Consider the following 26,503-nt stretch of genomic DNA (forward strand, 5'->3'; position numbering starts at 1 on the left):
ATTAATCTATTATTTTATCATTATTATAGTTAACAGTGTTTAGGTAGGAATAGTATTCTCCTTTCGATCTGATAAAGCACTGTACGACTCCATAATAAAGACATGAACTTCACCCTAGCCACTACCCGGACCAAGATTTCTGCTAAATTATGCGGATGAAAGCACACGAGTCATGAGTGAGCGAGAAGAGCCATCATTGTGCATTCCAGAGCATCATCTATTAGGAAGGGATTCTTGCAGCAGTGATATCTGTTGCAGTTTAAAATGGAAACATGTAGCAAGAAAATATAACACAGTAAACTCCTACTATGCACGCTTTCCTGCAGGTGCATGCCTGTGGAGGCCAGAAGTTGATGTGTGTGCCTTGCTCTATCACTCGTGACCACATTTTTTTTGAGGCAGGGTCTCTCACTGAGTTTAGAGATAGATCATCAGCTAAACTGGCTGGCCAGAGAACCCTCCTGTCTCTACTCACCCCCAGTTCTGAGGTTTAAGACACACGTTACCACGCTACTGTCGTTTGCATGGGTGCCACGGCTTGACCTTAGGTCCCTGTGCTTGTTGTAGGGGAGCAGCTTTACTGACTGTGCCATCTCGCCGGCGCCTATCATTCCAGTCTTAAATCTTGGACAGAATAATCCAGCCTCGGCTGGTCTACTGTTGAGTATGTACCCAGAGAAAACCAGGGAATTCCTTCGCATCATCAAAGAAAGGTTTCCCTGCTTTGGCATACATGACTGGGAAAGCAGTATGCAGATTTTTAGCTCCATTTACAAAAAAAAAAAAAAAAAAAAAAAAGGTCATTTCTTTTTGAAACTTAAGATATCAACAATGCGTCATGGAAAGGAAGTTTTGATTTACTGGTTGGGTTATTCATGTGACTCTAAAGTCCAGTTTAGAAACAACAAAATCATAAGACTATCTAAAATAGCCGGGCGGTGGTGGCGTACGCCTTTAATCCCAGCACTCGGGAGGCAGAGGTAGGCGGATCTCTGTGAGTTCGAGACCAGCCTGGTCTACAGAGCTAGTTCCAGGAGAGGCTCCAAAGCCACAGAGAAACCCTGTCTCGAAAAAAAAAAAAAAAAAAGACTATCTAAAATACCACTGTTGTCTCACAGAAACTTTCATATAATAGAAAGACGTTCTGATTGGTATTTTACATTAATTTTTAGTCAACCTTGTATTCAATTCATTTTTAGCCTTTCCCAACAACAGCCATCCACCATCCATGCAGCTGCAACACAATGAGATGACAGAAACGCGAGCAACTTGGAAACATTAGGACGGGAGGAGCCACACCAATGGACACAGATGGGTGATCGGGTGCATGCTGAGCTGCAGCGACGAGCGAGCGTCAGAGATTGGCTCTGACCGGAAAACACTGCTGACATTCTCACTGGAAAAGCAGACACCCAAGTCAGACCAGGAACCGTTTGCAGAACACAAGCCAAGCTGGGAGCGTGTGACAGACGACACACAGGGAGAAAGGTTCTGTGTTGCAAGCAATGTTCCAAAACCAAAGAGAAGCTCAAAAGGAGTGAGGGGAAAAAAAAGAAAATACCTTAAGATCTCGTCTTTCCAGATGCAAAAGTTCAGGCCCTCTGATGTCATGACGGATGAAGATTTCTTTGTACTCTCCCAAATTGAGCAGATCCAGCCAAGCAGCAACTTCCTCTGTGCCCCAATTCTGAACTACCAAAGTTAAGAGCAAAACCCCCTTAATTTCTACATGCGCGATGCAGTCACAAAGCAGAGGTCGGCCACAGAAGACGCGAGACAGGCAGCAGCAGCAGCGCTAGCAGAAGGGCAGGCGGAAGGCGGTGCTTCGCGAAGCGGCCCTCCCCTCCCCATGCAGGTTATGGGCCGCCAGCGGATGGACGCGAGGAGGATGTGAAGGTACACAGATGTGCGCCACCTGCACTCACGCCTTCAGCTGCAGGCCAGCTTCTCAGCTGAACCATACAATGTGCGCTAGGGCCCTAATTTTGCACCATTAGGATCAAGAATGAAAAAAATCATAATGAGCTCTGATGCCTTGCCTTCCTAAGACCACGGGTGAAAATGTTTAGTTAGAAATGAGCTCCAAGTGTTAATTAAAATTAGAATATGATCTGGGCTACTTGGTTCTATACATTCTTCCACTTGAGGTCTTGCTGACTTCAAGTGTTGCCTTCACTGACTCTACTGTTCTTGACAATTCAAACAATAAATGGCTACAGGAAATGGCTAGAGATCACTTTAACATCATTTAAAACTGTTCAGACTGCTGCTACCCAAGGCTAGTTGAATTATACTACTTTTTATTATAGATAATCGTTTTTTTAAACCATTTATTCAATGTGAGTTAGCATAATAAAACCCTATTTTTTTTTTGGCTGTGTTTGGTTTTTAAGCACAATAGCTATTCCTGTAGATGTAAGGTTTTATATCACTTTTTAAATAAAGACCACAGAAGAATTAATGAAATTCTTCTAAGAATTTATAAAGTGGTTTCATTTTGAAAGGCAGATCTAGACATAGAACTCCCAAGGTGCTGGCACAGAGGGCATCCAGTTAAACTCTGAGGGAAGGGGACCAGGAAGGTAGCAGGGTACAGAAGGAACGGGCACCGGTATTTTCAAAGGGTGGAGCGCTGCCCTGAAAACCGGGAAAAGAGGATCTGTAACTTCAGTGAAAAAAATATATTAGCAGGCTGATTAAAAGAACATGTCTATGTCCCCCTCATCAACGCGATCTAGATTTTTAACTCTGAGAAGGAAATGAAGTGACACACTGACGTCTGAAGCAGCTGCTGAGGAGAATGGACACACTGGCTCCGCTGGACACAACAGAAAGAACTAGTGACCACCTTGTCTTCTCCTTCCATTTGGAACCACACACATTCTCATCAGTTACTGGACATGCTGGGCATGATATGACTTGCATGGTCCAATGTAGCATTTTAACCAACGTGTACACTTCAGTGGTGTTTAGGATATTTACAGTGCTGGGAAATGCTCACCGCTACCTAGTCCTAGAGCATCCTCTCATCCCTCACTCCTCCACTGTGGGGCCACCTACCAGGCTGTGAATTTGTTTTCTGTTTCTGAGCCTTTTCCTTTTTAAACTTTGGCACGATGCGGAAGACTGTGCTTTTGCTGTTTCTTTTGGTGCAATCCATTGGAGGTTCCTGTTCAAACCACGGGGAGAAAAAAAAAATCACAGCTTTAGGAAGAAAAGAAAACCCCACTTTATTAATAGGGAGGCAAGAGCTGATGCAGAGGCCATGGGGGGGCTGCTTACTGGCTTGCTTATCATGGCTTGCTTAGCCTGCTTTCTGATAGAACCTGGGACCACCAGCACAGGGGTGGCACCACCCACGATAGACTGGGCCCTCTCTCATCAATCACTAACTAGGAAATGCCCTATAGGCTTCCCCACAACCCAACCTGGTAGGGTTTTCCAGCTGAGGTTCCCTCTTCCCAAACAACTCTTGCTTCTTGACATAAAACTAGCCAGCACAAATGGGTTTGGAAGACTCACCATGTACTACTCTACTAACTGCCCATGCTCACAAAAGAGCCATTCCTCCCTCCCTTAACAACAAAACATTTCAAAGTAGTATTCAAAATTCATTTCCGTGAAATGTCTCTTCTTCAAAAGTCAGTTCAAACTCTAAAGTCTCGAGTTCCTTGTTCGTGCTCTCTCTCCATCTGCTCCTGATTTGGACCTTGGGATTTCAGTCCGGTGCTCCAATGTGGGTCTCTGTCTCAGTCTCCTTTCATCGCCTGATGAAGGTTAATATTCAGGAGGATGCCTATGTTTTTCTTTGGGTTCACCTTCTTATTTAGCTTCTCTAGGATCATGAATTATAGGCTCAATGTCCTTTATTTATGGCTAGGCTTTGTGGGAGCCTAGGCAGTTTGGATGCTCACCTTACTAGACCTGGATGGAGGTGGGTGGTCCTTGGACTTCCCACAGGTCAGGGAACCCTGGTTGCTCTTTGGGCTGATGAGGGAGGGGGACTTGATTGGGGGAGGGGGAGGGAAATGGGAGGCAGTGGCGGGGAGGAGGCAGAAATCTTTAATAAATAATTAATAAAGAAAGTAAGAAAAAATAAAATAATAAAATAAAAATAAACAAACTCTAAAGTCCCACTGCACACATTCATCAGCAGGCCGAGTTTTCCATACCTCATCCTCATTGGGGCGGAGGATGTAATAAAGCCAGGGGATCTCTGTTAACTTCTGCAGCTCCACCTCCACAGAGTGTAAGGCACTGGATACCAGCTCTTCGTGGGGAGATTCCAACTGCTAGTCACGGGCCGAGGGAGAAATCAAAACAAAGCAAGACTCAGCAACCAACTTCATGGAACAGCAAGGCCACTTAGAGCATCCTTCCTTCCGATAATAAGCTGGTGGATTCCTTCTACCTCCCGCTCCTGACATGTACAACCGGAGCTGAATAAGTTCCCCTCCAAAAGTGCTGCTTTCGGTATTCCTTGGACACGATACCCTTTCCTTCCCCACTGCAATTTTCTCCTTCATTGCTTCCAAGCACATTATCTGTGAACTGTCACATATGGGTCAAAATTTTATGACTCACAGACTTTGTTCCATGAAAAAAAAATGACAGTTTTAAAAACTCAAATACCCGTCATCTAAAAAAAAAACATATCACAAAAAAAAAATCTGAAAAGCCAAAAGAGCAGTTTAAGGGAAAAATGAATCTCAGAAAAAATAGTGATGAAGAACTATTACAAAATTAGTATAAAGCTGAAAGCCAAGGAGCTGGCAACCTGGAGCCGGATGTAGATACTTCAGAGAGAATATGACTGCCATGTGTTATTCATAATAACCAAGCAAAGGCAGTCATTACAATACACAGAATTAGAAAGCAGCAGGTGAGACTCTAGTCCTGGGTGGTTACTAACTATGCAAAGTTAGGCACTTAGTGTCCTCTGCGTTAGAAACAGCACAGCATGACTAGAACATTTCTGAGGGCTTTTTCTGCTAACCAGTACCTTTATAGACCATTTTAAAACTCCACAGTACCTACACCGTTGTTCGCGGAATAACAGAAAGGAAAGTTCTGAGATTATCTTTATGGTTTTTTTATAAGCATCTTTCTGTTGTTGACTCTCCGTGATACTGAAAGTATCTCCCAGTAGTTAATAAAATAATGAGATTTTCCACTCTACTGTATGACATTTACCATTTTCCTTTTAGTATAAGGAAACTGATTAGATGGTTTTTCACATTTGTTCTGGAAGTAAAATGAAAAATAAACTTTAGTTGTTCTCAAATACAATAAACTATTGTAATATCACTATTGCTAAAAGTTTGGGTAAGTTTTACTGGGAATTATTTCAAACCAAGCACCCATATTTGAGGATCATGGAAAATTAGAAATGGAGGGGGGGATGTTCTTATATTTTAACATAATATAACTATTAATTATAATACATTAATATAACTATTAATTATAATACATTAGAGCAGAGGAATTATTTTTTGATGTAAAGGACAAATGCTTCTATTTCTTATCATGAATGACCTTAAGGGACACAAAGAAGCACTTCCCCACTTAAAAATTGGGATCTTATTCACAGTCCACAGGACTTCTGATGGGTTTATTGTGGAAAAGGCAATAGAAGACTCTGGTCAACAAAAGTAGTGTCAACGATAGCCAAGAAGGGAGTAACCAATGCTTCTTCCTCCCAGTTCTGGCTAGCAGGAGTGGTAGCAGCCACCCTGTGGCCTGGGAAGCTGTTTCAGCTCCCCGGGAGGTGGGGAAGAGCATTGGAGGCTCCAGTGGCAGGATCTTGTTGGACCACAGCCACAGCCCGTCAGGGAGTCCAATTCCCCAACCCACCGCTTCAAGTAGGATGACGTTAATGACTTCCATCATTTTCTTTTTTATTTATTTATTTATTTATTTATTTATTATGTATACAATATTCTGTCTGTGTGTATGTCTGCAGGCCAGAAGAGGGCACCAGACCTCACTACAGATGGTTGTGAGCCACCATGTGGTTGCTGGGAATTGAACTCAGGACCTTTGGAAGAGCAGGCAGTGCTCTTAACCACTGAGCCATCTCTCCAGCCCTTCCATCATTTTCTTGAGGTTTATATTTGCCCAAAGGGATGAAACTACTATGAGAAGAAATGCCCTAAGATCACTGAAAGGGATACAAGGAAGGGAGAGATGGCTAATGCATTCAGTCTTCCACACACCTAATGCCACAATCCAGCCATAGGTGGGGACAGGATCCAATGTTACAACATTCAGAAACTGTTCGGGTATTTTTACAGAAAGGGCTGTGGGCTTTAGCCAGATTCACACTTTCATATGCTTGATTTCCAGGGTCGAACTGAGTTAAAACAAAAACAGTGCTTGAAACACAATGTTTATAGAGCAAGTCTGAATGACCATGCCGACCATATTTCTAATATTCGCTGGGAGAATGAAACCTACTTCTCCTAAATGTGTGCACGCACAAAGAGTGGAAGGGATGTCTATTATCCTTTATACAGCTCACATCTCTCAAAGTTGACCAGGGAGAGAGAACATGGTGGCCCGAATCACAGCTCTAAAGTTTAGCATGGTTTTCCAGAAGGCAGAAGTTTGGCCAAAAGGGAGGTCAAGAACGGAGGTCAGGGGTCTGCTCAATTCACACACTCACTAACAAAGCCAGGCTCAGATTTTTATCCCATCATCTGCATTACTGTCACAGTTACTATCAGGGGATAACTTGACACAAGCCTAGAGCCGCAGCGGGAAAAGGGACCTCGAATGAGGAATTTCCTTCATCAGACTGGTCTGTGGCATGTCTGTAGGGCATTTTCTAAATCACCACTAAAAGAGGGCACAGCCCTGAGTGGGTAGCACCATCCCCAGACAGCTGGCTCTGGGCTGCTAAAGACATGAGCATAGAAGCAAACCACTTTCTTCTATGGTCTCTGTTTCATTTCCTGTCTCCAGAATCCTGCCCTGACTTCCCTCAGTGATGGATGAGGACCTGGGAGTTGTAAAATGGAACAATCGCTCTCCTCTTTAATCTGCTTTGGGTCACAGTGTATCACAGGCAAAGAAGCAAGCTAGAACAGCTAGCAATCGTTTCTTTTCCTTACCAAAGGAACCCGGCCAACGAGCAAAGACTCTGTTTCATTATATAGGGCCTTGACATTGATGGCTATTTCAGTGGCGGTATCTCTCGTAAGGCTCTAGAAAAGAATAACAAAGACATGTATTTCCACAGCAAATGAGGATTCCACCACCAATAAATCCAGTAAAATTTATTTTCATTATAATTGACTGTTAAAAAAATACCAAAATTCTACAACAAATTCAAATTTTCATACACAGGTTTGTTAGTATGGTTATTCCTGTTAATTAGTAAATCAAAGAATCAAAAGGATGACCTAAAATGTATATATTCTCAGGCTCACAACTCCCACTACAAGTTCATATATGATGGAACCCAAATATACACGAATGTTCCCATAAAAGTTAAATCAAAGAATCTTTTTTTTTTTTGTGGCTTGGGTGTCTCTGTCTAGCTTTGGAGTCCTATCCTGGAACTAGCTCTTGTAGACCAGGCTGGCCTTGAACTCACAGAGAACAGCTCAGTCAAAAATGACACTCAGTATCAGAACACAACCAAGGAATGACTGCACCTCTCCAACCAAGCGCGTTGTGGTCATTTCTAGCTTTTTCCTTAAAGATCCAGGGGAGAGGGTGAAGGAAGAAGGAAAGACGACAACAGACAGACGGCGTCAGCCCATGAGATCACTCAGAAAGTCAAGGTGCTTGCCACCCAGCCTGCCAACTCAGAACCCACATGGTGGAAAGAGAGAACGAGCTTTTGCAAGCTGTGTTCTGACCTCCATCCCCTGGCAGGAGGTGGTCCTCTGAGGTACGAGGCAGCCAAAGGTGAGCCTGAGAAGCCAGCCAGGAGGCAGTATCCCTCCATGGCTTCTGCTTTGGTTCCTGCCCGAGTCACTAAGCTAACTTCATCACGGAGACATGTACGTCAAATAGACTCTTTCCTCCTCAAGGTGCTTTTGGTTAGCATTGTAATCGTAGCAACAGAAAGACACTACTGTCTTTCACAGGGAGGGTTTCTACAGGATGGTAAGTAGTTGAAATACCAAAAGAATCTGTGGAAAGAGAATTTACCATTAAATCCTCACCTCCGGGAAGCGTGGGTTGGCTTTGTTCAGGGCATGCGAGCATGCATTTACTGCATGAGCCAGTTCCTGCTCCAGCAGACAGTGAATCGTGGCTGCATCACAAATCCTAAAAGTAAAGAAGAGACCAAATAAAAAACATGGGGCACTGCTGAAGACTCGCCTTGAGAAGCGTCTCCACTTGCCTGGAGACGGCAGTGCTGAAAAGCGAGAAAAGCCAGAAACACAGGGTGGCTTTCAAGTCTCCAGGACATCCGCTTGCTTGCTGGTTTACTGCGGTGCTGGGTTGAGCCCAGGGCCTTGCCCATACTAAGCTGGTGTTCAATCAATTTCACCCCAGTGAGGAAACTGCAGACACGACACACCAAGGGACAACTCACCATATTTACTACCTACTTGCTGTTTTATACATATTATAGAATTTATAAATTTTCTATACATATTATAGAAATGATAAATTTTCCCAAGTCTGTAGATGAAGACATGGAGGCTCACAGAGATCAAATATATATATACAGAGCCAATAAACGGCAGGCTGAGAATTCACCCTCCCCCTCGGGAGCTAAGTGAGGTGAAGAGGGGGTCAAGGATCTTGTCACCGCCTTTCCTCCACTCTCAATAGTGCTGTTGTAGTGATTTTTATATCTTTGTTTGCTTTTTTTTTTTTTTTGAGACAGGGTTTCTCTCTATGTAGCCCTGACTATCCTGGAACTCACTCTGTAGACTAGGCTGGCCTCGAACTCGCAGAGATCCTCCTGCCTCTGCCTCCTGAGTGCTAGGATTAAAGGCATGTGCCACCACCGCCTGGTCAATTTTTAGATCTTTTACATTCATCAAACTCTTTTTTAAAGATTTCTTTCTTTTCTGTCTAGAAAGATAACTTATGTGTGGTCCTAAACCTTTGTCTGTGTTCCCAGACTTCTTCCAACATCCCATCCCCAGTGAGCACTTACAGGACAACATGTAAGTGGGTAGAACAGAAACACTAAGGAAAAGTGCACTGTGTGGCAGGGCAAACCCAGCATCGCTTTCCCAACTCTGTAAGATACAGATTACAGAGGCCAGCCAAAACTCCTGCAGAAGAACTTTACCTAGTAATGAGCTCCTCTGCGGCCTGGGAGCAGAGCCGCATCTGCGACACTTCTTCCGTTGCCAGGTCGGCGGTGGGATGGATGTACAGGTTGGTTCGGAGAACGGACTTGCCGGCGTCACACTTCTGCTTGTCTTCCCAAGACTTCAGAGTGCTTTCAAAGGCCTGTTTAGACCAGGATTGCAAGGAAGGGTTAAGTTAGCGCTCAGAGACTGACAGAACTTCAGTAAGTTCAGAGATGCACATGGGCTAAATGGCATATTTAAGCAACAATCTAAATTCCTCTCGATGTTTCCTGTGGTTTTTTTTTGTAACTTTCAACTTTTAAGGAGTTTACAAAATTCTGGAAGAATATGAAGGACAGAAAGATGGCTCCATGGTGAAGGGCACGCACAACTCTTGCGGAGGACACGGCACTGACGTCAGATGGCTCGCAATCTCTCCAGCTCCAGCGAGGTGCAACGCCTGACATGTGTGGGCACTGCACTCATGTGTGCACATGATGAAAGGTTACCGTGAGAAGACTGTTACGTACTCTGTCTCTCGTTAGCATCTGGGCTCTGTTTTTGTGCACGATCTTGATGATCCCCGGAGGCTGCACCCACGCTTCGCCATCCACCTGCACAGGGACTCCCTCATCACCAAATATGGTGATTTTCACTGTACGGCACTGAAATAAAAGCCAACGTGTTACTGGAGAACACGGATCAGCCTGAGCGCCTCTGTGGAATGGAACGCTGTGCTTTACCACCTCAACGACACTGACAGACAGACAGACAGTACTTTACGGAAGCTTATCAGCACAGTAGCCATCGGAGACAGCCTCCTTCCATGCTCCATGCCCCAGGAAATACAGTGAGCTGTGATCTGGGACACCAACCTGTGCTATCCGGTGATGCTGCAGTTTGATGACTCTTGATACTGCCATCTGCACACTGTCAAACACGGCAACGACCTCCAGAATCTTGTCATCGAATGACGGTGCAGCAAATATCTAGGGGGGAAACCAGTGGTGCTCATTTCTACTCGTGGTTTAGATAGAGGGGGTGACGGGGGGTGTCATGTATCAATCTGTTGATCTCACTGGTTAAGCAATAAAGAAACTGCTTTGGCCCTGATAGGTTAAAACATAGGTGGGAGGAGTAAACAGAACAGAATGCTGGGAGAAAGAAGCTGAGTCAGTGATTCTCCCATTCCAGGCAGACGCAGATTAAGATCATTCCTGGTAAGCCAGCTCGTGAGCTACACGGATATTAGAAATGGGCTAGTCCAGGTGTGAGAGTTAGCCGAGAAAAGGCTAGATGTAATGGGCCAAGCGGTGTTTAAAAGAATACAGTTTCCGTGTAATTATTTCGGGGCATAAGCTAGAGCTAGCCATGTGGGCGGCCGGGTGCTCGGGACGCAGCCCCACCGCTCCTAATACTACAAGGGGAACCTCAAATCCTGCCACACAGACACCAAACCCTACAAACAGTGAGGAGGAGGTAAGTATCAGAAAGTAACAGTCCAGGGAAGTAATCACCGAAGACAGCTTAACACAAATGTCCGTCCAAGAAGGGTTTCGGCATCCACGGGGTAGTCAAACATCCCATTCAGCACTCTCTAGACCAACACATTTCTAATGACTTCATCTTGATATGAAATGTGGCAAATACTTCACAAATAATTGATAGACATTATGATTAGATGACATATAATTTTTGAAAATCTACAAGGGCCCAAAAGTTGATGCTGATGAACATGCAAACTGTGATCCTATGCACTCAGCGAGCTTTGAAGACAGTCTTTCAAGGTGTTCTAGGCAATACACATTGGTGCTGTTATCTTTTTTAACTATTTTTTTAATTATAGGCATGTGGGTGTACCTGTATGTCAATGTGTGCAAGTGAATACGGGTGCCCGAAGAGTCTCACTATATATTATAAATAATTATGACTGAAAAACACTCACTCTAAAAGAATATCCTAATTAAAACTTGCATTAGGACTATGAGCCCACAAACTTGCTGATGCTGATAATTTCTTCTAATTTCCGCTATCAGAGCACCTGGATTCAAGTTGTTCCTCTGTTAGCAACTGTGGAAATGCAGAGATCTCAGTTCTGATCCCTGCCGTGAGCACACATGCACACACGGAAGGAAGGAAGGAAGGAAGGAAGGAAGGAAGGAAGGAAGGAAGGAAGGAAGGAATGTGAATATCAAATAATGACTATAAAGCCCTTCTGAGTACCTAGGGGGTGTTTAGGAATGTCAACTTTATTTTACTCTCACTGACTTCACACCGTTAGAATATCTGAGTGGTGTTCTACTGGAGAAAAGAATGGGTGAGTTGGTTGCTATATTTCAGCAGAACCAGAATCTAGCCACAGCATGGGCATTATACTTTGTATGCTCATTTAAGCCTAAAACTGAAATCGGGGTAAAAGTCTTCCAGACCATGACAATACATCACTATCTGTGGTACGCCCAATTCAATACTTGTGCTTCTTCATTCTTTTGAGGGCAACTGTGTTTGTACCACACAAATGTTTTTCATAATACAAGGAAACACAAAAGAAACAGAAATAGCGCCATGCCTTGCCAGGTGTGGTGGTGCACACCTTTAATGCTGGAACTCAGGAGGAACTTTAGAGTGTATTCATGAGAGAGACTGTTTACATAAGAAGCTATGAATTCCACCTCTCACCTTCCAAACATTGTAAAATATTTGTCAGGTAAATATCGATATGAAAATAATATCATCAAGCACATTTTAAAAAATTACACATTCTAGTGATTTTTATGACCATTGAGGAAACAAACTCTAAGCCCACTATGCTACTTACATCATCCTCTTTGGTGCCGCCCCAGAAGTTGGTGCCTCCTGCGTAGCTAGGGATGTTCAGCACCGCTATGCCTTGTAAGCTGGGTAGAGGAATGTACTGCCCATCACACTGCAAGGTAAAATGCTTGGCGGTTAGAATACCTATAATCCCAGCACTTCAGAGTAGACATAGGAAGAGCAGAGGGGTTCATGGCCATCCTCATCTATGCAGCAAGTTCAAGGGCAGCCTGGGCTAAATGAGATCCTATCTCAAAAATAAAAAGTTTAGAGGTCAGACAATAAGAGTAAGACTGTTACTTCAGGGTACTGGGACAGGAAATGTGTCCACAGTGCTTGCCTTCTTGTTGTTTTTGTGTTTTGTTTCTGTTTTTGTTTTTTGAGACAGGGTTTCTCTGTGTATCTCTGGCTATCCTGGAATTCACTTTGTAGACCAGCCTGGCCTCGAACTCAGAGAGATCTGCCTGCCTCTGCCTCCTGAGTGCTGGGATAAAGGCGTGCACCACCACCTTTCTTGTAAACACACTCTTCCACATTACAAAGGGTGAGATACAGCGTAACACGTCTGTAGCTTTCTTGTAGATAAACTCTTAAATATTACAAAGATCTTTATCTTACTTTTTTCCTAATTAAAAGTTTTTTAAAGTATAAATAACTTTAAAAACAAAAGCTGGACAGTAGAGGCACACACTTTTAACTCCCAACACTAGAGAGGCAGAGGTAGGCACCTCACTGTGAATTCAAGGTCAGCCTGATCTACAGAGCTAGCTCCAGGACAGCCAGGGTGATTACATAGAGAAACTGTCTCAAAAATCCAAGGGAAAAGGTGTAAATTAAAAAATTTCTACAAAAACTGAATCAAAAATATGCTTTCCTCTCTTTCCTCATACATCAGGCAGAACTTTTCTTGAATCTCCTTCAGATCACTTCTAAAAATTCTAGCCCTGTGGTTCTCAGCCTTCCTAATCCTGCCACTCTTTAATACAGTTCCCCATGTTGTGGGGACCCCCATCCATAAAACTATTTCATTGCTACTTCATCACTGTAATTTTGTTACTGTTGTGAATTATAATGTAAACATCTTACATTATAATAAGTTGTAATGTAAATGGCTTTGGCAACCCCTGTGAACGGGTTGTTCCACCCGCGAAGAGTCACAACCCACAGGTTGAGAAATGCTGTTCTAGCCCCTATCACCGAGGTCTCTCTGTGCTTGGTGTAGGCACCCTGTTAAACACAAGCCCTATGGGAGCAGGCTCTGACCCCACCCACCTCACTCAGAACTCTCACAACTGGGTACTTGGCAGGGTTTGGTAACTAACCAGCAACCATCGAAACTGAAAGGTGGATGGGGGCTGATGAGATGGGTAGGTGGGTAAAGGTGCTTGCCAACAAGCCTGACAACCGGAGCTCAATACCTTGAACGTGCGCACATGCATAGGAAAAGAACAAATCCCCCAAGTTGTCCTCTGACCTCCCCATGTCTACTTGGAACACTGGCACAGATGCAAACACACACACACACACACACCAAAAATTTTAATCAAAGCTGTGTTGTTTATGTAGATAGATGCAAAGGCAAGGAAAAAACCATGCATACTGAATAGTTTTGTACACTCCCACCCTCTAATTCAACTAAATGAAAATTAAATTATCACTTAGATGGGAAATGCAGCTTTGACTATTACAGTAATTACTGAGTAGAGGCAAAACTAGCATTTTCATAAATGTTGCTCCTCAAATGTACTTTCATTTTTTTGTTTTATTATATTTATTCATTCTTAATTAAAAATACGGATACTGAGATGGACACAGGCAGTTAACGAATGAAATGTCTGAAGAGAAATTATGTTTGCGCACACACTATATATAATGCACCAAAACAACATTGGTGCCCCATAAAATGTATGTTTTATGTGTCAAGAATATTTCAAATTATTTGAAAACTTCTCTTATAAATATCATATTTAATTATTTAAACAAGGCCATATAAGGTTTTTCTACATGAACATTTGATGGGGCTAAGCCTTCATTTCAAAAGGAAAGTTCTTGTAGATACCATATGTAAAATAGATGCTGTGTCTGCAGTTTATTAATTCTTACATTAAGGCATGGTCATCAAGAACACATTTTAATGTCCAACCAAAATTATATATTGCTAACCTTTAAAACAAATGAAAACTCAGTGCAAACCAGCTTTTACAAAGTAAGCAACCGAGATTTCCTATTTCCCCATGTGCCTTTTCACCGCCACCTGTATTTCTTAGAATCGTTTTCTTTACCAAGAGGTCACAGGGAGCTTATTTCTCATTCAAGATCCACCCTGCTTCCTAGCGCTCAGGAGCACACCTGCACTCGGGGTGCACTCAGTGTACAGCTGGAACAAAGAACCCGCTAGAAAAACCAGCTACAGTTCCTTGAGAAAGAGCTATTTAAAGTCACATGACTAAATTAATGAAGGTATTTTAAAATGCTATTATTGCAAATAGAAAATAAGTTTCTTTGTCTCCGTTTGCATTTTTAAGACAGGGTCTCACTCTGTAGCCCAAACTAGCCTGGCATTTGCAGCAATCCTCCTGCCTCAGCCAGCCCCACAAATACAGGATTACAGGCATGTACTACCAAATGTAGTGTACAATTTTTTTGCTGTTTTTTGTTTTGTTTTGCTTTGTCTTAAATTAGAACAGGGTTGGGGCTGACAAGGTGGTTCAGCCTTTAAGAGTACTGGGTGCTTCCAGAGAATTCAGGTTCAACTCCCCACACCCACATAAGGTTAATAACAATCTTTAACTTCAGCTCCAGGGAATTCAACACCCTCTTCTGGTTCCCACGGGCCCTGCATGCATGTAATGCAGAGAGATACAGACACAACACCCATACACATAAAATATTGTAAGAATCTGAAGAGATGCTGAAAGGTTTCACAAATGAACACAGTTTGCTTGCATCCACTAATGGTGGGCATTCTCACACACACAGTGCATCTGACACGTGCATGAACACAAACCCTGATGCTATGTACACAATCTCTATTTAACTGAGTTCATCAGGAAACACAGGCAGTAGTATGGATTTGATAAACTAAGGCCACATGTCTGAAAAACGGCAAATGTCCTAGAAAACCTTCAGGAAATCTGTGAAAAATAAGAGGGTGGGACAGTCTTTAAAGAGTGGAAAAGCAGGCTGGAGAGAGGGTTCAGTGCTTAAGAGCACTGACTCTTCTTCCAGAGGACCCAGGTTCAATTCCCGGCATCCACATGGCAGCTGACAACCATCTATAACTCCAGTTCAAGGGGACCTGACACCCTCACATAGACATGCATGTAGGCAAAGCACCAATACGCATGAAATAAAATAAATTATTTTTTAAAAAAAAGAGTGGGCAAGCCCATGTCAGGGAACACATGCTTAGAGGATTTTAGCAGGCATTCAGAGATAGGTAAAGGGCAAGTTAGAGTTGTGAGTCAGAACCCAGGCAAGTGAGCAGACAGAAATATTTGGTTCTTGTTGCCTTTTAAAATGGGAGAGAAAAAGCTCTAGGTAAGATGTCTTCTTTAAAATTTCAGCCACAAAGACCATTTCCAGTGACGAAGACCATTCAGCCGCCGAGGCTGACAAGCAGTCATTCTCTTGTTCATTTCTCGTACAGCACTCTGTAAACTTACGTGGGACGGTCAATAAGAATTACAAAGCAGCCTTTGGATCACAACATCAGCTATGGGCCAAGTAAGCATTCTGAGCGTGTGCGGGGCTGGCAAGCCCTTGATAAGTTGTTTAAGAGGCTAGGCTTATTAAATGGTTTTGTATTTTTTTTGTTTTGTTTTGTAAAGGAAGGGTCACTCTGTGGGGCAGTGACTGGCTTGAAACGCCAGACCTGAATGTGGGCAATTGCCCTGCTCCATTAGAAGAGTTGAAGTTACAGGCATGTGTTTTTTTGAGTTCCCTCTCCCCCCACTAATTTATGATCTGGAGGAAGCAGAGGAAGCAGTAAGGAAGTGAATGTGTGTTGTCAAGGACCTGGTACCCTTGGGCTCAGAAGCATAGGAAAGGCTCAGAAGGCAAGGCCTTCCTTGGTAGACCAAAGTGCTAGCTAGTATAGACAGAATGTGCAGAAAACATCCACCATAGCTTTCTGCCCTCTGGATGTTTACGGCCTGAAGGTGGCCTTAGAACATGTTCCTACCAAGGTTAGCTGAACCTGTCTCCTGGATCGAGTGGTTTACTGTAAATCCCGCCTCCTTGGTTATCATCATGTGATAACCCTACCTCCCTGTTCAACCCTATACCCTGCTATGTTACTGGAATGTTGGCTTTCTCCTGCTGAGAGACCAGACCAACCAACTCTGGTTTTCTGTCCAAATGTCTGTCTGTCTGTCATTTCTTCATTCCTGCATGCCCCAGTCAGGTCTGGAGCCATGCTACAAATGTCACTCATCACAAATTGAGGAGCATCTCTCCTTATCAAATTATCTGATTCGCTATTCACTGCTGCCTCAAGGCAGTGCCAGCTACTGTTACACACTAAGGCTAACAACAATGATACAGCTCTCTACCTATTCTTAAGAAGTGAGGTCAACCGAGGACATGGATCACAAAGGAAGGAACACATATATGATACCATATGATACGATACGATACAATACCATACCTACGAGGGCACCAAAATTGACATGTGGCAGGACTGTGGAGGACAGCCTTTGCAAAAGGTGAACCTTCCTGATTTTGGAGCCACTCACCTGGAAGACTCTATTTTAATTTTAGAAACAACCACAAGTCAAAGCAGCTGAATGCCTGGTGATATTTTTTAGAGTGGAAAGGAAGGACATCTAGTTGGTAGTGACTGGATCTATTAGCCTACACCCCAGTGTTAAGACAAGGACAAGACAACAATACTCAGTTTAGTCTAGTTAACCAAAGCAGTCAAGACTTACGAGTTATAAATTTCTCTGTACTAGTGGTACACTCTAAATTAAAAAATGCTCTGATCACAACAGGAAATGAGGTGGAAAACAGATGCCCTGGTCCGAGCAAGAAAGAAAAGAGGCTTACAGTAATTGATAGATTCTAAGGAATCCCAAACATCTTTTCTCTGCTACTACAAGAAATTAAATAACTTTTGTTGTCTGTTTCTACTTAAATTAGAAAAGAAAACTGTTAGCCGGGCGGTGGTGGCACACGCCTTTGATTCCAGCACTCGGGAGGCAGAGGCAGGCAGATCTCTGTGAGTTCGAGGCCAGCCTGGTCTACAAGAGCTAGTTCCAGGACAGAAACCAAAAAAGCTACAGATAAACCCTGTCTCCAAACTCAAAAAAAAAAAAAAAAAGAAAAAAGAAAAAAAACTGTCAAAATTCTATTTTTGTTATGTTGTCCTTTCTTTTCTTTTTTTTTTTTTTCCAGAAGCTGAAACCCAGGGCCTTGCACTTGCTAGGCAAGCACTCTATCACTGAACTAAATCCCCAACCCCCAAAATCCTATTTTTAACTGACTTGTTAGAAATAAGTGGATCAAAATAGGTGTATATTGAAATTAAAATGTATGCACTACAAATACTACTTTCCAGGACTCTATAAAACATTAGGCATTATAGAATCGGAACATTTGAGTAAAGAAGTCCCTTATCGAAGACACTGTCCTACTAAAGTCCTTGCAAGACTCCATGTTGGTAACCCAGCTTCACAAACAAAGGAGGACGGTTTAAGGTTGAGCCTGTTGTTACACAGGGTCAACTCTATCTTTAGAATACACTGAATCATTAATTAAAAGGAAATTAGGTTAACTTCACTCTACAAATTGTCTATGCGAGATAAACTAAAATGTCTTCACTTCAAGAAGAACTCACCTCAAGCTGGACCCTCTGCTCCAGGTTTTTGTATGATCTCTGTAATAACTCCCGGGTCCCCAGGACTCCATACCACATCAAGTTTTTAGTTCGGCTTCTGAAAAATATTGTTGTGCAATCTCAGGAAATGTTATTTATTTACTCCTTAAAGCAAAAGAGACAATAAATGAAATTAAAGTAAAATTGCCTTCGCGTAACAAGATTATCGCCATTCCCGAAATTACCTGCATTTTTCAGGGTGCTCTTCTCTCTTATTATTAAATTCTAATGAAATTTTTGCATCTAATCCAATCCCAAAGTAATTGTTCATGACACATTTTTCTGAGTATCCGTCTCTATGATAAGGGAAAGTACATAAAAGTCAATTTCAGATGCGTTGCAACACGTCCAGTCTGTTTACACGGTTACACTCAAAATAACTTAAGCGTCCATTCTTCCTAGAGGATCAGAAAGCAGAAGTCATTCCCACAGACAGGCCAAGTGCACAAGTACAGTACACGTGCAGAATTTTTGGCCTGAGGTAAAACCAAAGCAGAGACAGACATTGTTCTGTTGTCTATTTAAGTTGGCAGCCATTAGCCTTCTGTCTGCCACATACGGCGGTGACTATACAGGCTGAAGACGGTATCTATGGGAGAGCTTTGAAGCAAGTGCCGATAGTCCTGTTTCTTTTTATTTTTTTTATTTAAATTTATTTATTTATTAAGGATTTCTGCCTCGTCCCCGCAACCGCTTCCCATTTCCCTCCCCCTCCCCCGATCAAGTCCCCCTCATCTGCTCGAAGAGCAATCAGGGTTCCCTGACCTGTGGGAAGCCCAAGGACTGCCCACCTCTATCCAGGTCTCCTCGTAAGGTGAGCATCCAAACTGCCTAGGCTCCCACAAAGCCAGTACGTGCAGTAGGATCAAAAACCCACTGCAATTGTTCTTGAATTCTCAGATAGTCCTGTTTCTTTTTTTTTTTTAAATATTTATTGATTTATTATGTATACAATATTCTGTCTGTGTGTATGCATGAAGGCCAGAAGAGGGCACCAGACCTCATCACAGATGGTTGAGCCACCATGTGGTTGCTGGGAATTGAACTCAGGACCTTTGGAAGAGCAGGCAATGCTCTTAACCTCTGAGCCATCTCTCCAGCCCCCAGATAGTCCTGTTTCTTAAACATGAGAAAGTCTCTTCCGCTCAACCCATAATAACAGACAAACAATAAAAACAAACTTCTGAATTCAATATATTATAAATACTGTTAATACTTGATTTTCTTTTATTTTCATAATTACTTTTTTATGGGGTGGATGGGTGTCTCACACATACCACAGTGTATGGAGATCGGGAGACAATTTGAAGGAGTTATTTCTCTCCTCCCACCACTGGTAAAGGTGCTTGTCACCACACCTGATGACCTGAGTTCATTCCCTGGGATCCCCATGGTAGAAGGAACGAATTTGACACCTGCAAGCTGTCCTCTGATCTCCAGATACATGCCATGATATTCACACATACATGTATGCATACATACACACACACACACTCCTAGACAAATAATAATAATGATAATAAAAGGCCTGGTGGTGGTACACACCTTTAATCCCAGCACTTGAAGGCAGGCAGATCACTGAGTTCAAGGCCAGCCTTGGTCACTCTGGTCTACAGAGTGAGCTCCAGGACAGTCAGGGCTATACAGAGAAACCCTGTCTCAAAAACCAAAACAAAAACAAAAACAAAAAAGGGAAAATTTTTCCAAAAATAACATATAATAAATGCTATCCTTGAGAAATGCCAATACAAAAAAAAAAAGTTTTGTTTTGTTTTTTAACAAGAACATTTTTGAGCTAGGGAGACAGGTCAGATAAATGCCCAGTGGTCAAGACAGTCAGCCTGCAGCCAGCACACGCAAGGAAGACACAGGGCCCAGAGCAAGTTGTCTACCTAGTTTAGACCAGCCAAACTAACAGAGGGTCCTGGGCGGGGCCCTGCCTCAACCAGCATACAGGAGGGAAAGTGGGGAAGAAAGCCTCTCGGCTTCAAACTCTGGCCTCCACACACCTACATGCACCCATACACGCATGGATGGACACACACACACACACATTCACAAAGCAAATTTTAAAATGAAAAAGAAAAATAAGTATATCTCCCGCTGCCAGAAGTGTTTTGGGGGAGTCTAGAAAGAGGCGAGACCAATGTGGGTGAGAAGCTGGGAACAAGGAAACTGCAGCGGGATGTGGAAAGATGGCAGGATTGGCAGGCTGAGAAGAGAAGGCAGGGGGCATGGCATAGACGCAGGCGCTAACTGGCACTAAGGCAAACCTTCAGGAAGAGGCAGCAGTGCTGCCCCAGAGAATCTCTGCTGAACAATGGGTGAGAAAGAGACAGACCACAGAGCTGGTCATTACCAACTTCTGAGCACGCTCACCACCCTTTCTGCAGATGGAACCATACACTCTGGGACACATGCAAAATGTCAGGATTAGGACAAAACAGACGGTAAAAAGTTGAGGTCGAATAACTGAAGTGTTTCTTACAGCGAATCGAGATCCGGGTCAATAAACGGTGTGGCACCAAAAGGGTCGATGTTGGCCAGCAGCACTTTGTTGATGATGGAACTCCCGGCAATCGAGGCAGCGAGTCCGGCTCTTAAACCTGACAGAAATTCATCAGGGGCACAGGGTAAGAGAAAGCAGAGGCAAACCTGGTCCACTCAGAGCCTTGGCCTTGTCCCAGACATCTTCTACCAAAGCCCATGACCACTCAGGAGCCAACACTCAAAAGAGGATGCTACTTAGAAACGTGCAGGTCTTAATATTTCCAAAGCTGTGTGTGCTATAATAAGTAACTGTGGAGAGAATAACCTAAAAAGGGGTATCTGTGATATTTTCTCACCATTCAGCAATTCTAAAATTTGTCATTTCTAGTGTTTCACTTCCTGGGTTAAATTCATTCCTAAGTGTTTTTGCCATTTTGGGTGCAATTTCAAGGAGAATTTTATTCTTAATTTCATGATCAGATTGTTCAGTTGCAGTGTATAGAAATATAATGATAGAGGTTTAATTTTTGCAGATTGATCATTTACTGTGTAATCTTACTATATTCGCTTATTAGTTTTAATGGTTTACCTTGCTTGTGTGCACGTACAAGCATGCACGCACATGTACGCAACCCTGGGGGTTTTCTACATCAAGATAAATCTGGGAAGGTCCACAGTTGTTCTTTCCTTGCCTTTTTCCTTCCCTCCGCTCTCTACCCCTCCCCTCTCTACCCGTTTCTCTTCCCTTTCCTGGCTTTCTGAGACAGGGTCTCTCTATGTAGCCCGGTCTGCTCTGGTGCTTACTAAGCAGAGTACTGTACTGGAACTCACACAGCTCTGCCTGCCTCTGTCTCCCAAGGTGTGTGCTACCACGCCTGGCTTTTCTTGCTAGTATTTTATTTCTATTTCTTCTTGAATGGGGTTTTTAGTTCATGTGCTTTTAGGCATTTGCCTGTTTCCTCTGGGTTTATGTTTCCATCAGCATCTTATCTCAAAGCTCCATAAAGATGCCTCAAGGCTTCTCCCATTCCTGATTTTAGTGATATGAATCTTGACTTTTTTTATTTCCCGAGTTTTTAATTCTCTTATTTACACTCTCGTATTATTATTTGTTGTGACCAGTCTGCTCCTGTCCTAGCTTCCCAGGGTGACTATCAGGAGACTGACGAGAGAGAGATGTCAACTTTCCAAGCAGCATTAACAGCTACACACTCAACTCTAAGCACATTCCAGCTGCATTAGCTAAGGTTCAGGATGCTGTGTTTCTTTCTGTTCTCTACTTTAATCAATTCTCTATTATTTTCTCTAGTTGACTCCCTTGCATGTTTCTACATCTGTGTACTACCCAAATCTCATTCTCTCTTCGGTTCTTTCACCCCACTGGGCTGAGATTAAGTACCCAAGCATGAGATCTTGATCCTTTTGATTTTACTGAGAACGGTTTGTGGCCAAATTGGCTACGGCCTGTCTCAGAGAATGTTCTACATACTCTTGAGAAGAATGTGTCTTTTCCTGTGGTTGAGTGGTCTTTATATGTGGACTCTGTTCCCTATCAATTTCCCTGATCATCTGTCTGGTGGTTCTATCACTACTGAAAGGGGGAAGCAAAGGTCTCCAACCTTATTTGAATTATAAAAACCATTATTTGAATTATAGGGCTCATCTTTAAAAAGAAATTCCATGAGAAGCCTCTTTTCAGGTCTAAACGGACTCCAGCGAACAAAGATCAAAGGATTTTTACAACCATCATAAATTTAGGAAGCTCCAAGACACACATACTTCCTGCAGCTCCTCAGGAAGCTCTGAGACACATATTTTTTTTTCTCCCTCCAGCTTCTATCTACAGTCCCTGGTGTGTACTAGCCTAATCCAAGGTAAACTCATTTCATCAAAGGTGGAACGGATGTGAGGCTAGAAATCTCTGCAGAGAAAGCGGTGGCTGACAACCACGAGGAGAGCAGGGGAGGTGCTTGCAGGCCACAGAATGGAAGGAAAGCTCTGTTTCAGAGACAGAAAGTAACCTGGGACTCCTGAGCTCCGACCTAGAACCAATGGACGAACATCTCTCGGAGCAGGGCCCAGAAGCTTGTGTTTGAAGATGCCCTATGCAGTGAGATGTGGATTACTCTCAACACCTGGATTACCATGACTGAGTTTGGCAAGAATATACTATGTCACACAGCTGTACTACCTGGGCAGATAATTCTGGTGTTGAGCACAGGGAGATTTTCTTTGGTGGTGGCCACAGCTGAACCGGCGGCAGAATCAGTTTGGAGGTGACCACGACTTGCCTGGGCATCAGGAGACTGAGATGAGGATTTGGCTGTTGACAAAATATCCAGGTTAAAAAGATGGCAAATGAAAGCAGTATGAAATTGAACAAGCCCCTATAAACTCAAGACACACAACAACCACCAAATGCCTATTTAAAAATCAATGAGTGGGAAGGAAGATGCTAATATTTACCTTCATTTATCATTTTATTTTCATTTCCTTGAGACATTTGGAGAGTATCTACCAAGGGAGATACATTGATATCCGGCTTTGAATAGTTGCTACCAGAACCCAGATATCTACTATCATTAAAAGTCAATAATATGCTTAATTTGAAAGTGATCAACCCACACTGGATAAGTAGAAAATTTAAAAGTCTGGTGAGCAATACAATGCACACTACCAACACTACCTGCTACTCATGAATACTGGGTAAACGATCCTATTTAAAGGACATGACTCCAGCAGAGCACACGAACACATGTGAAACAGGCGCTAATACAGTCTTCAGTTAGTGGAGACCCTTGGCTGGGGCTCAGATCAGTGCACCACTTAATCCTCATCAGAAAAGGTTCTTCTTGTAGAAACGGCGTTACCAGAGACCTACAACTAGACAGTGGACGGAGGGTCAAACACTTCTTCGGCGCATTCAGCCCTAAATGAGATACCTTTATCAAACTCCTCCCCTGAATGCTCAGGGAGCTAGACAGAAGAGGAGGCGGACAGAGTCTAAGAGTCAGAGGAGGGGAATGGCTCCAAAGGAAACGTGTGTTCCAGACACGGTACGGCTGATACACACATGAACTCAAAGAGGAGGAGGCATCATATACAGAGTCTGCATGAATTCAAATCAGGCAAAATACCAGGATGAAGAAGGGGAAGCAGACACAAAGTCCCACCTCTAATCAAGAAGCCATTTGTAACTGATATTTAGTGGGAGAGAAAATCAGTTTTCTTCAGTGGAGTGTCACTGGGTATATCAGCCACACCCAGGAGTAGGTCGTCAACACAGAACAGAACTCTGTGTGTGTGTGTGTGTGTGTTTGTGTGTGTGTGTGTGTGGTGTGTATGTGTGGGGTGTGGGTGTGTGGTGTGTATGTGTGGGGTGTGTGTGTGTGTGTGATGGGGGGTTGTGTGTTGTGGTGTGTATGTAGTGTGTGTGTGTGGGCGTATGTGAAGGATGTGTGTGTGTGTGTGTGGTGTGTGTGTGTGGGATTGTGTGTTGTGGTATGTGTGTGTGTAGTGTGTGTGTGTGTGTGTGTGTGTGTGGTATGTGTGGTGTGTGTATGCTTCTTGTATTTCATTCCTTCTATTGGTTTGTTTGTTTTGATCTTTGCTTTTATTAGTGGGGAGAGGGAGGGAAGGATGTTTTGTTGAGGGGAAGGGTGAATGAAGAGAGAGATATCATGAAACTGGGTTTGTCAGGAGTTGGGGAGGATCTGGGAGAAGCTGAGGGAGGGAAAATAATACAATCAAAATATTTTATTGTAAAAGTACTGTTTGTTTTTTCGATACAGGTTTTTTAGTGTAACAGCTCTGGCTGTTCTGAAACTCGCTTTGCAGACCAGGCTGGCCTTGAACTCACAGAGATCCATCTGCCTCTGCCTCCTGAGTGCTGGGATTAATAGCATGTGCTATCACCACCCAGTTGCAAAAAAGTACTTTTAAGAAAAAGAAAAAATAAATTAAATGGGAAGATACCATTTATCTTCCAATAAAACAAAGGACTTTCCTTGCCATCATTTATTCAAATGATGCAAAGCTCCAAACAGTTTCATTACTTTCCTGTAAAAGTTCAATACAGTTAAAAATATTCAAGAAAATAACAAAAAGGAAGATTTAATTCTATCTGAGGCAAATTAGTGAAGGAAAAACAGCACCTTGATCTAATCTAGAGGCCATCAATAGGTATTAGAAAAAAAAACAGTAGTCATTAAATTCAATTTAAAAGTACTCTAAAACTTAATCATCTTCACTCTCCCTCGGACTAATTACAAAGCTAACTGTGTTAATTTTGCATGCTATTTTCCTGATCAAACACTGTCCACTCTGTTGTGTGTGACAGATGGGAATTCTGGGGCTAATCTCTGACACAAAGCAACTTTTGATGTTCACGTCTGATAAAAAGCAGAAAGTGCACTAATGACTAAGATCGATGCTTCAGTGCAGGAAATTCAATTAGTCCTTCATGTTTCCTCCTAAATAAAGCATCACCTTGAACACATTAATAGACTGTATTTCTCACATCTCAGACATCCATTGCATAATTTAATAATGACACGATACGGATGATTCAATAAAAGTAATGATCATTGAACACAGGAACACTTCTATTGCCAGTGATTTTCAGTAAGTTGGATTATAGGCAAAATTGCTGTCAAATGTGGCAACATTAAAGACTTTCCTAAATCTCTAGTGACTTCTCTACTGAGCACTGATAGTATCCTTCAGCTTCCTGGGGATGTTGGGATCATGAGAGTAAGGTAAAGTGGAAGAATGGCTGGTTAGAAGCCACGGGCAACGAGTGGACATGGTGTATGGATACCCTGCTACTGCGTTAAACTTGGAAGAAAATGCAGCAGTCTGGTCGACATCAGAGCGAGCTGGACGAGCGGCATGAATATCTACGCTGTTCCCTTACAGAAAACACCCGGGGTTTGTTCAGAACATTCTAAGACAGACACAGACCACATGGATGCAGCCACAAAAATAAACAATTTGAAACCACCCAATTACAGACGAGTGGAGGAAGCTATGAGACACCAGATATGAAGGAAGACATCAGATGCAGCAAGGTGACATGACCCTGTAACAGCCTTTCACAGCATCGTTTAAGGACCACCAGAGGGAAGCAGGGGGAGACACAGCCCCAGAAGATTCATCTTGGAAATCTTGGAACTGGTAAAATACCATGGGGAATCAGACCATAAAAACACCACTGAAATGCCAGAGTTCATACTGCCAAGATCAATGATACATAACAGACATTAATAGCCACCATCAGGGGTTGAATTTTAAGGCAGGCAGGAAAACGAAGGTCATAATAAAGAATTATCTAACAATCCTGCTTCTAACAATGATAGCCAAACTTGAGAGAGAAATGTACTAGAAGCGAATGGCCTGAGTTGTCAACGCCACCTGTCAGGACCATCTCAGAATTTGCCTGTAGATATGTATGCTGAGTATCCGAACTTCACAGAAACTAATTTTGATTTCTTTAAGAGCCTTTAGTACAATCAAACAAATTTTTCTCAGTCAGTAATAATAATGAAACAATAATAATATACAGCAAACATTTATAAAGCACTGCATAACAGACACAATCCTGGGCACTTTTGTACAGTAAACTGGCCAACCTTCAGTGCAAGCAGATTAAAATAGTGTATTATTATCGTCACTTTTACAGGCAGGAAAACTTCAGAAAAATCTAAAATCAATCAATCCAAGCTTGAAAACAAAATTTTAATAAGCTATAAGAAGAAACAGTTCTGATATACCCTGTTGACTTCTCTTGAGTACATGATTATATTCCCACTATCTCATATTATTAATATTCTACCTTCTGCTCACATTATCCAACAGTAATTACGAACTTTTCACCTATGCAAAATCTAAAAGGGGAAGCCAAAAGGCAAGGAAACAGTTAATAATCTTCAAGTGATCATATATCATTTCTAGGCAAAAATAATCTGGTAAAGAAAGGTAATTAGAACTCTTGTGACTTTTAAAGCTTCATCTAACACAAGCATTGGCTGATCAGCAAAATGGGAGAGATTGAACT

The 26,503-nt window shown here is 42.7% G+C and overlaps 1 protein-coding gene across 4 annotated transcripts in view; it reads right to left on the minus strand.

Moving 5' to 3' along the window:
* Positions 1-26,503, minus strand: part of Dgkh (diacylglycerol kinase eta) — a 172,707-nt gene that overhangs the window by 14,336 nt on the left and 131,868 nt on the right. For 2 of the 4 annotated variants that reach the window (XM_041672667.1, XM_041672696.1), the window contains 13 exons: positions 22,640-22,771; positions 20,447-20,564; positions 18,144-18,254; positions 17,920-18,016; positions 12,085-12,192; positions 10,142-10,255; positions 9,797-9,931; positions 9,263-9,426; positions 8,175-8,280; positions 7,113-7,205; positions 4,173-4,292; positions 3,061-3,169; positions 1,562-1,692 (listed from right to left, as the gene is read on the minus strand). In XM_041672667.1, the coding sequence (XP_041528601.1) occupies positions 1,562-1,692; positions 3,061-3,169; positions 4,173-4,292; positions 7,113-7,205; positions 8,175-8,280; positions 9,263-9,426; positions 9,797-9,931; positions 10,142-10,255; positions 12,085-12,192; positions 17,920-18,016; positions 18,144-18,254; positions 20,447-20,564; positions 22,640-22,771 (1,538 nt within the window). The remainder of the gene's footprint in view (positions 1-1,561; positions 1,693-3,060; positions 3,170-4,172; positions 4,293-7,112; positions 7,206-8,174; positions 8,281-9,262; positions 9,427-9,796; positions 9,932-10,141; positions 10,256-12,084; positions 12,193-17,919; positions 18,017-18,143; positions 18,255-20,446; positions 20,565-22,639; positions 22,772-26,503) is intronic. The other 2 variants (XM_041672676.1, XM_041672686.1) reach the window with 2 other exon arrangements.

This window comes from Microtus oregoni, unplaced genomic scaffold (genome assembly GCF_018167655.1).
Source record: "Microtus oregoni isolate MIOR12 unplaced genomic scaffold, Mior012 000001F_ref0000356, whole genome shotgun sequence".
NCBI lineage: Eukaryota > Metazoa > Chordata > Mammalia > Rodentia > Cricetidae > Microtus > Microtus oregoni.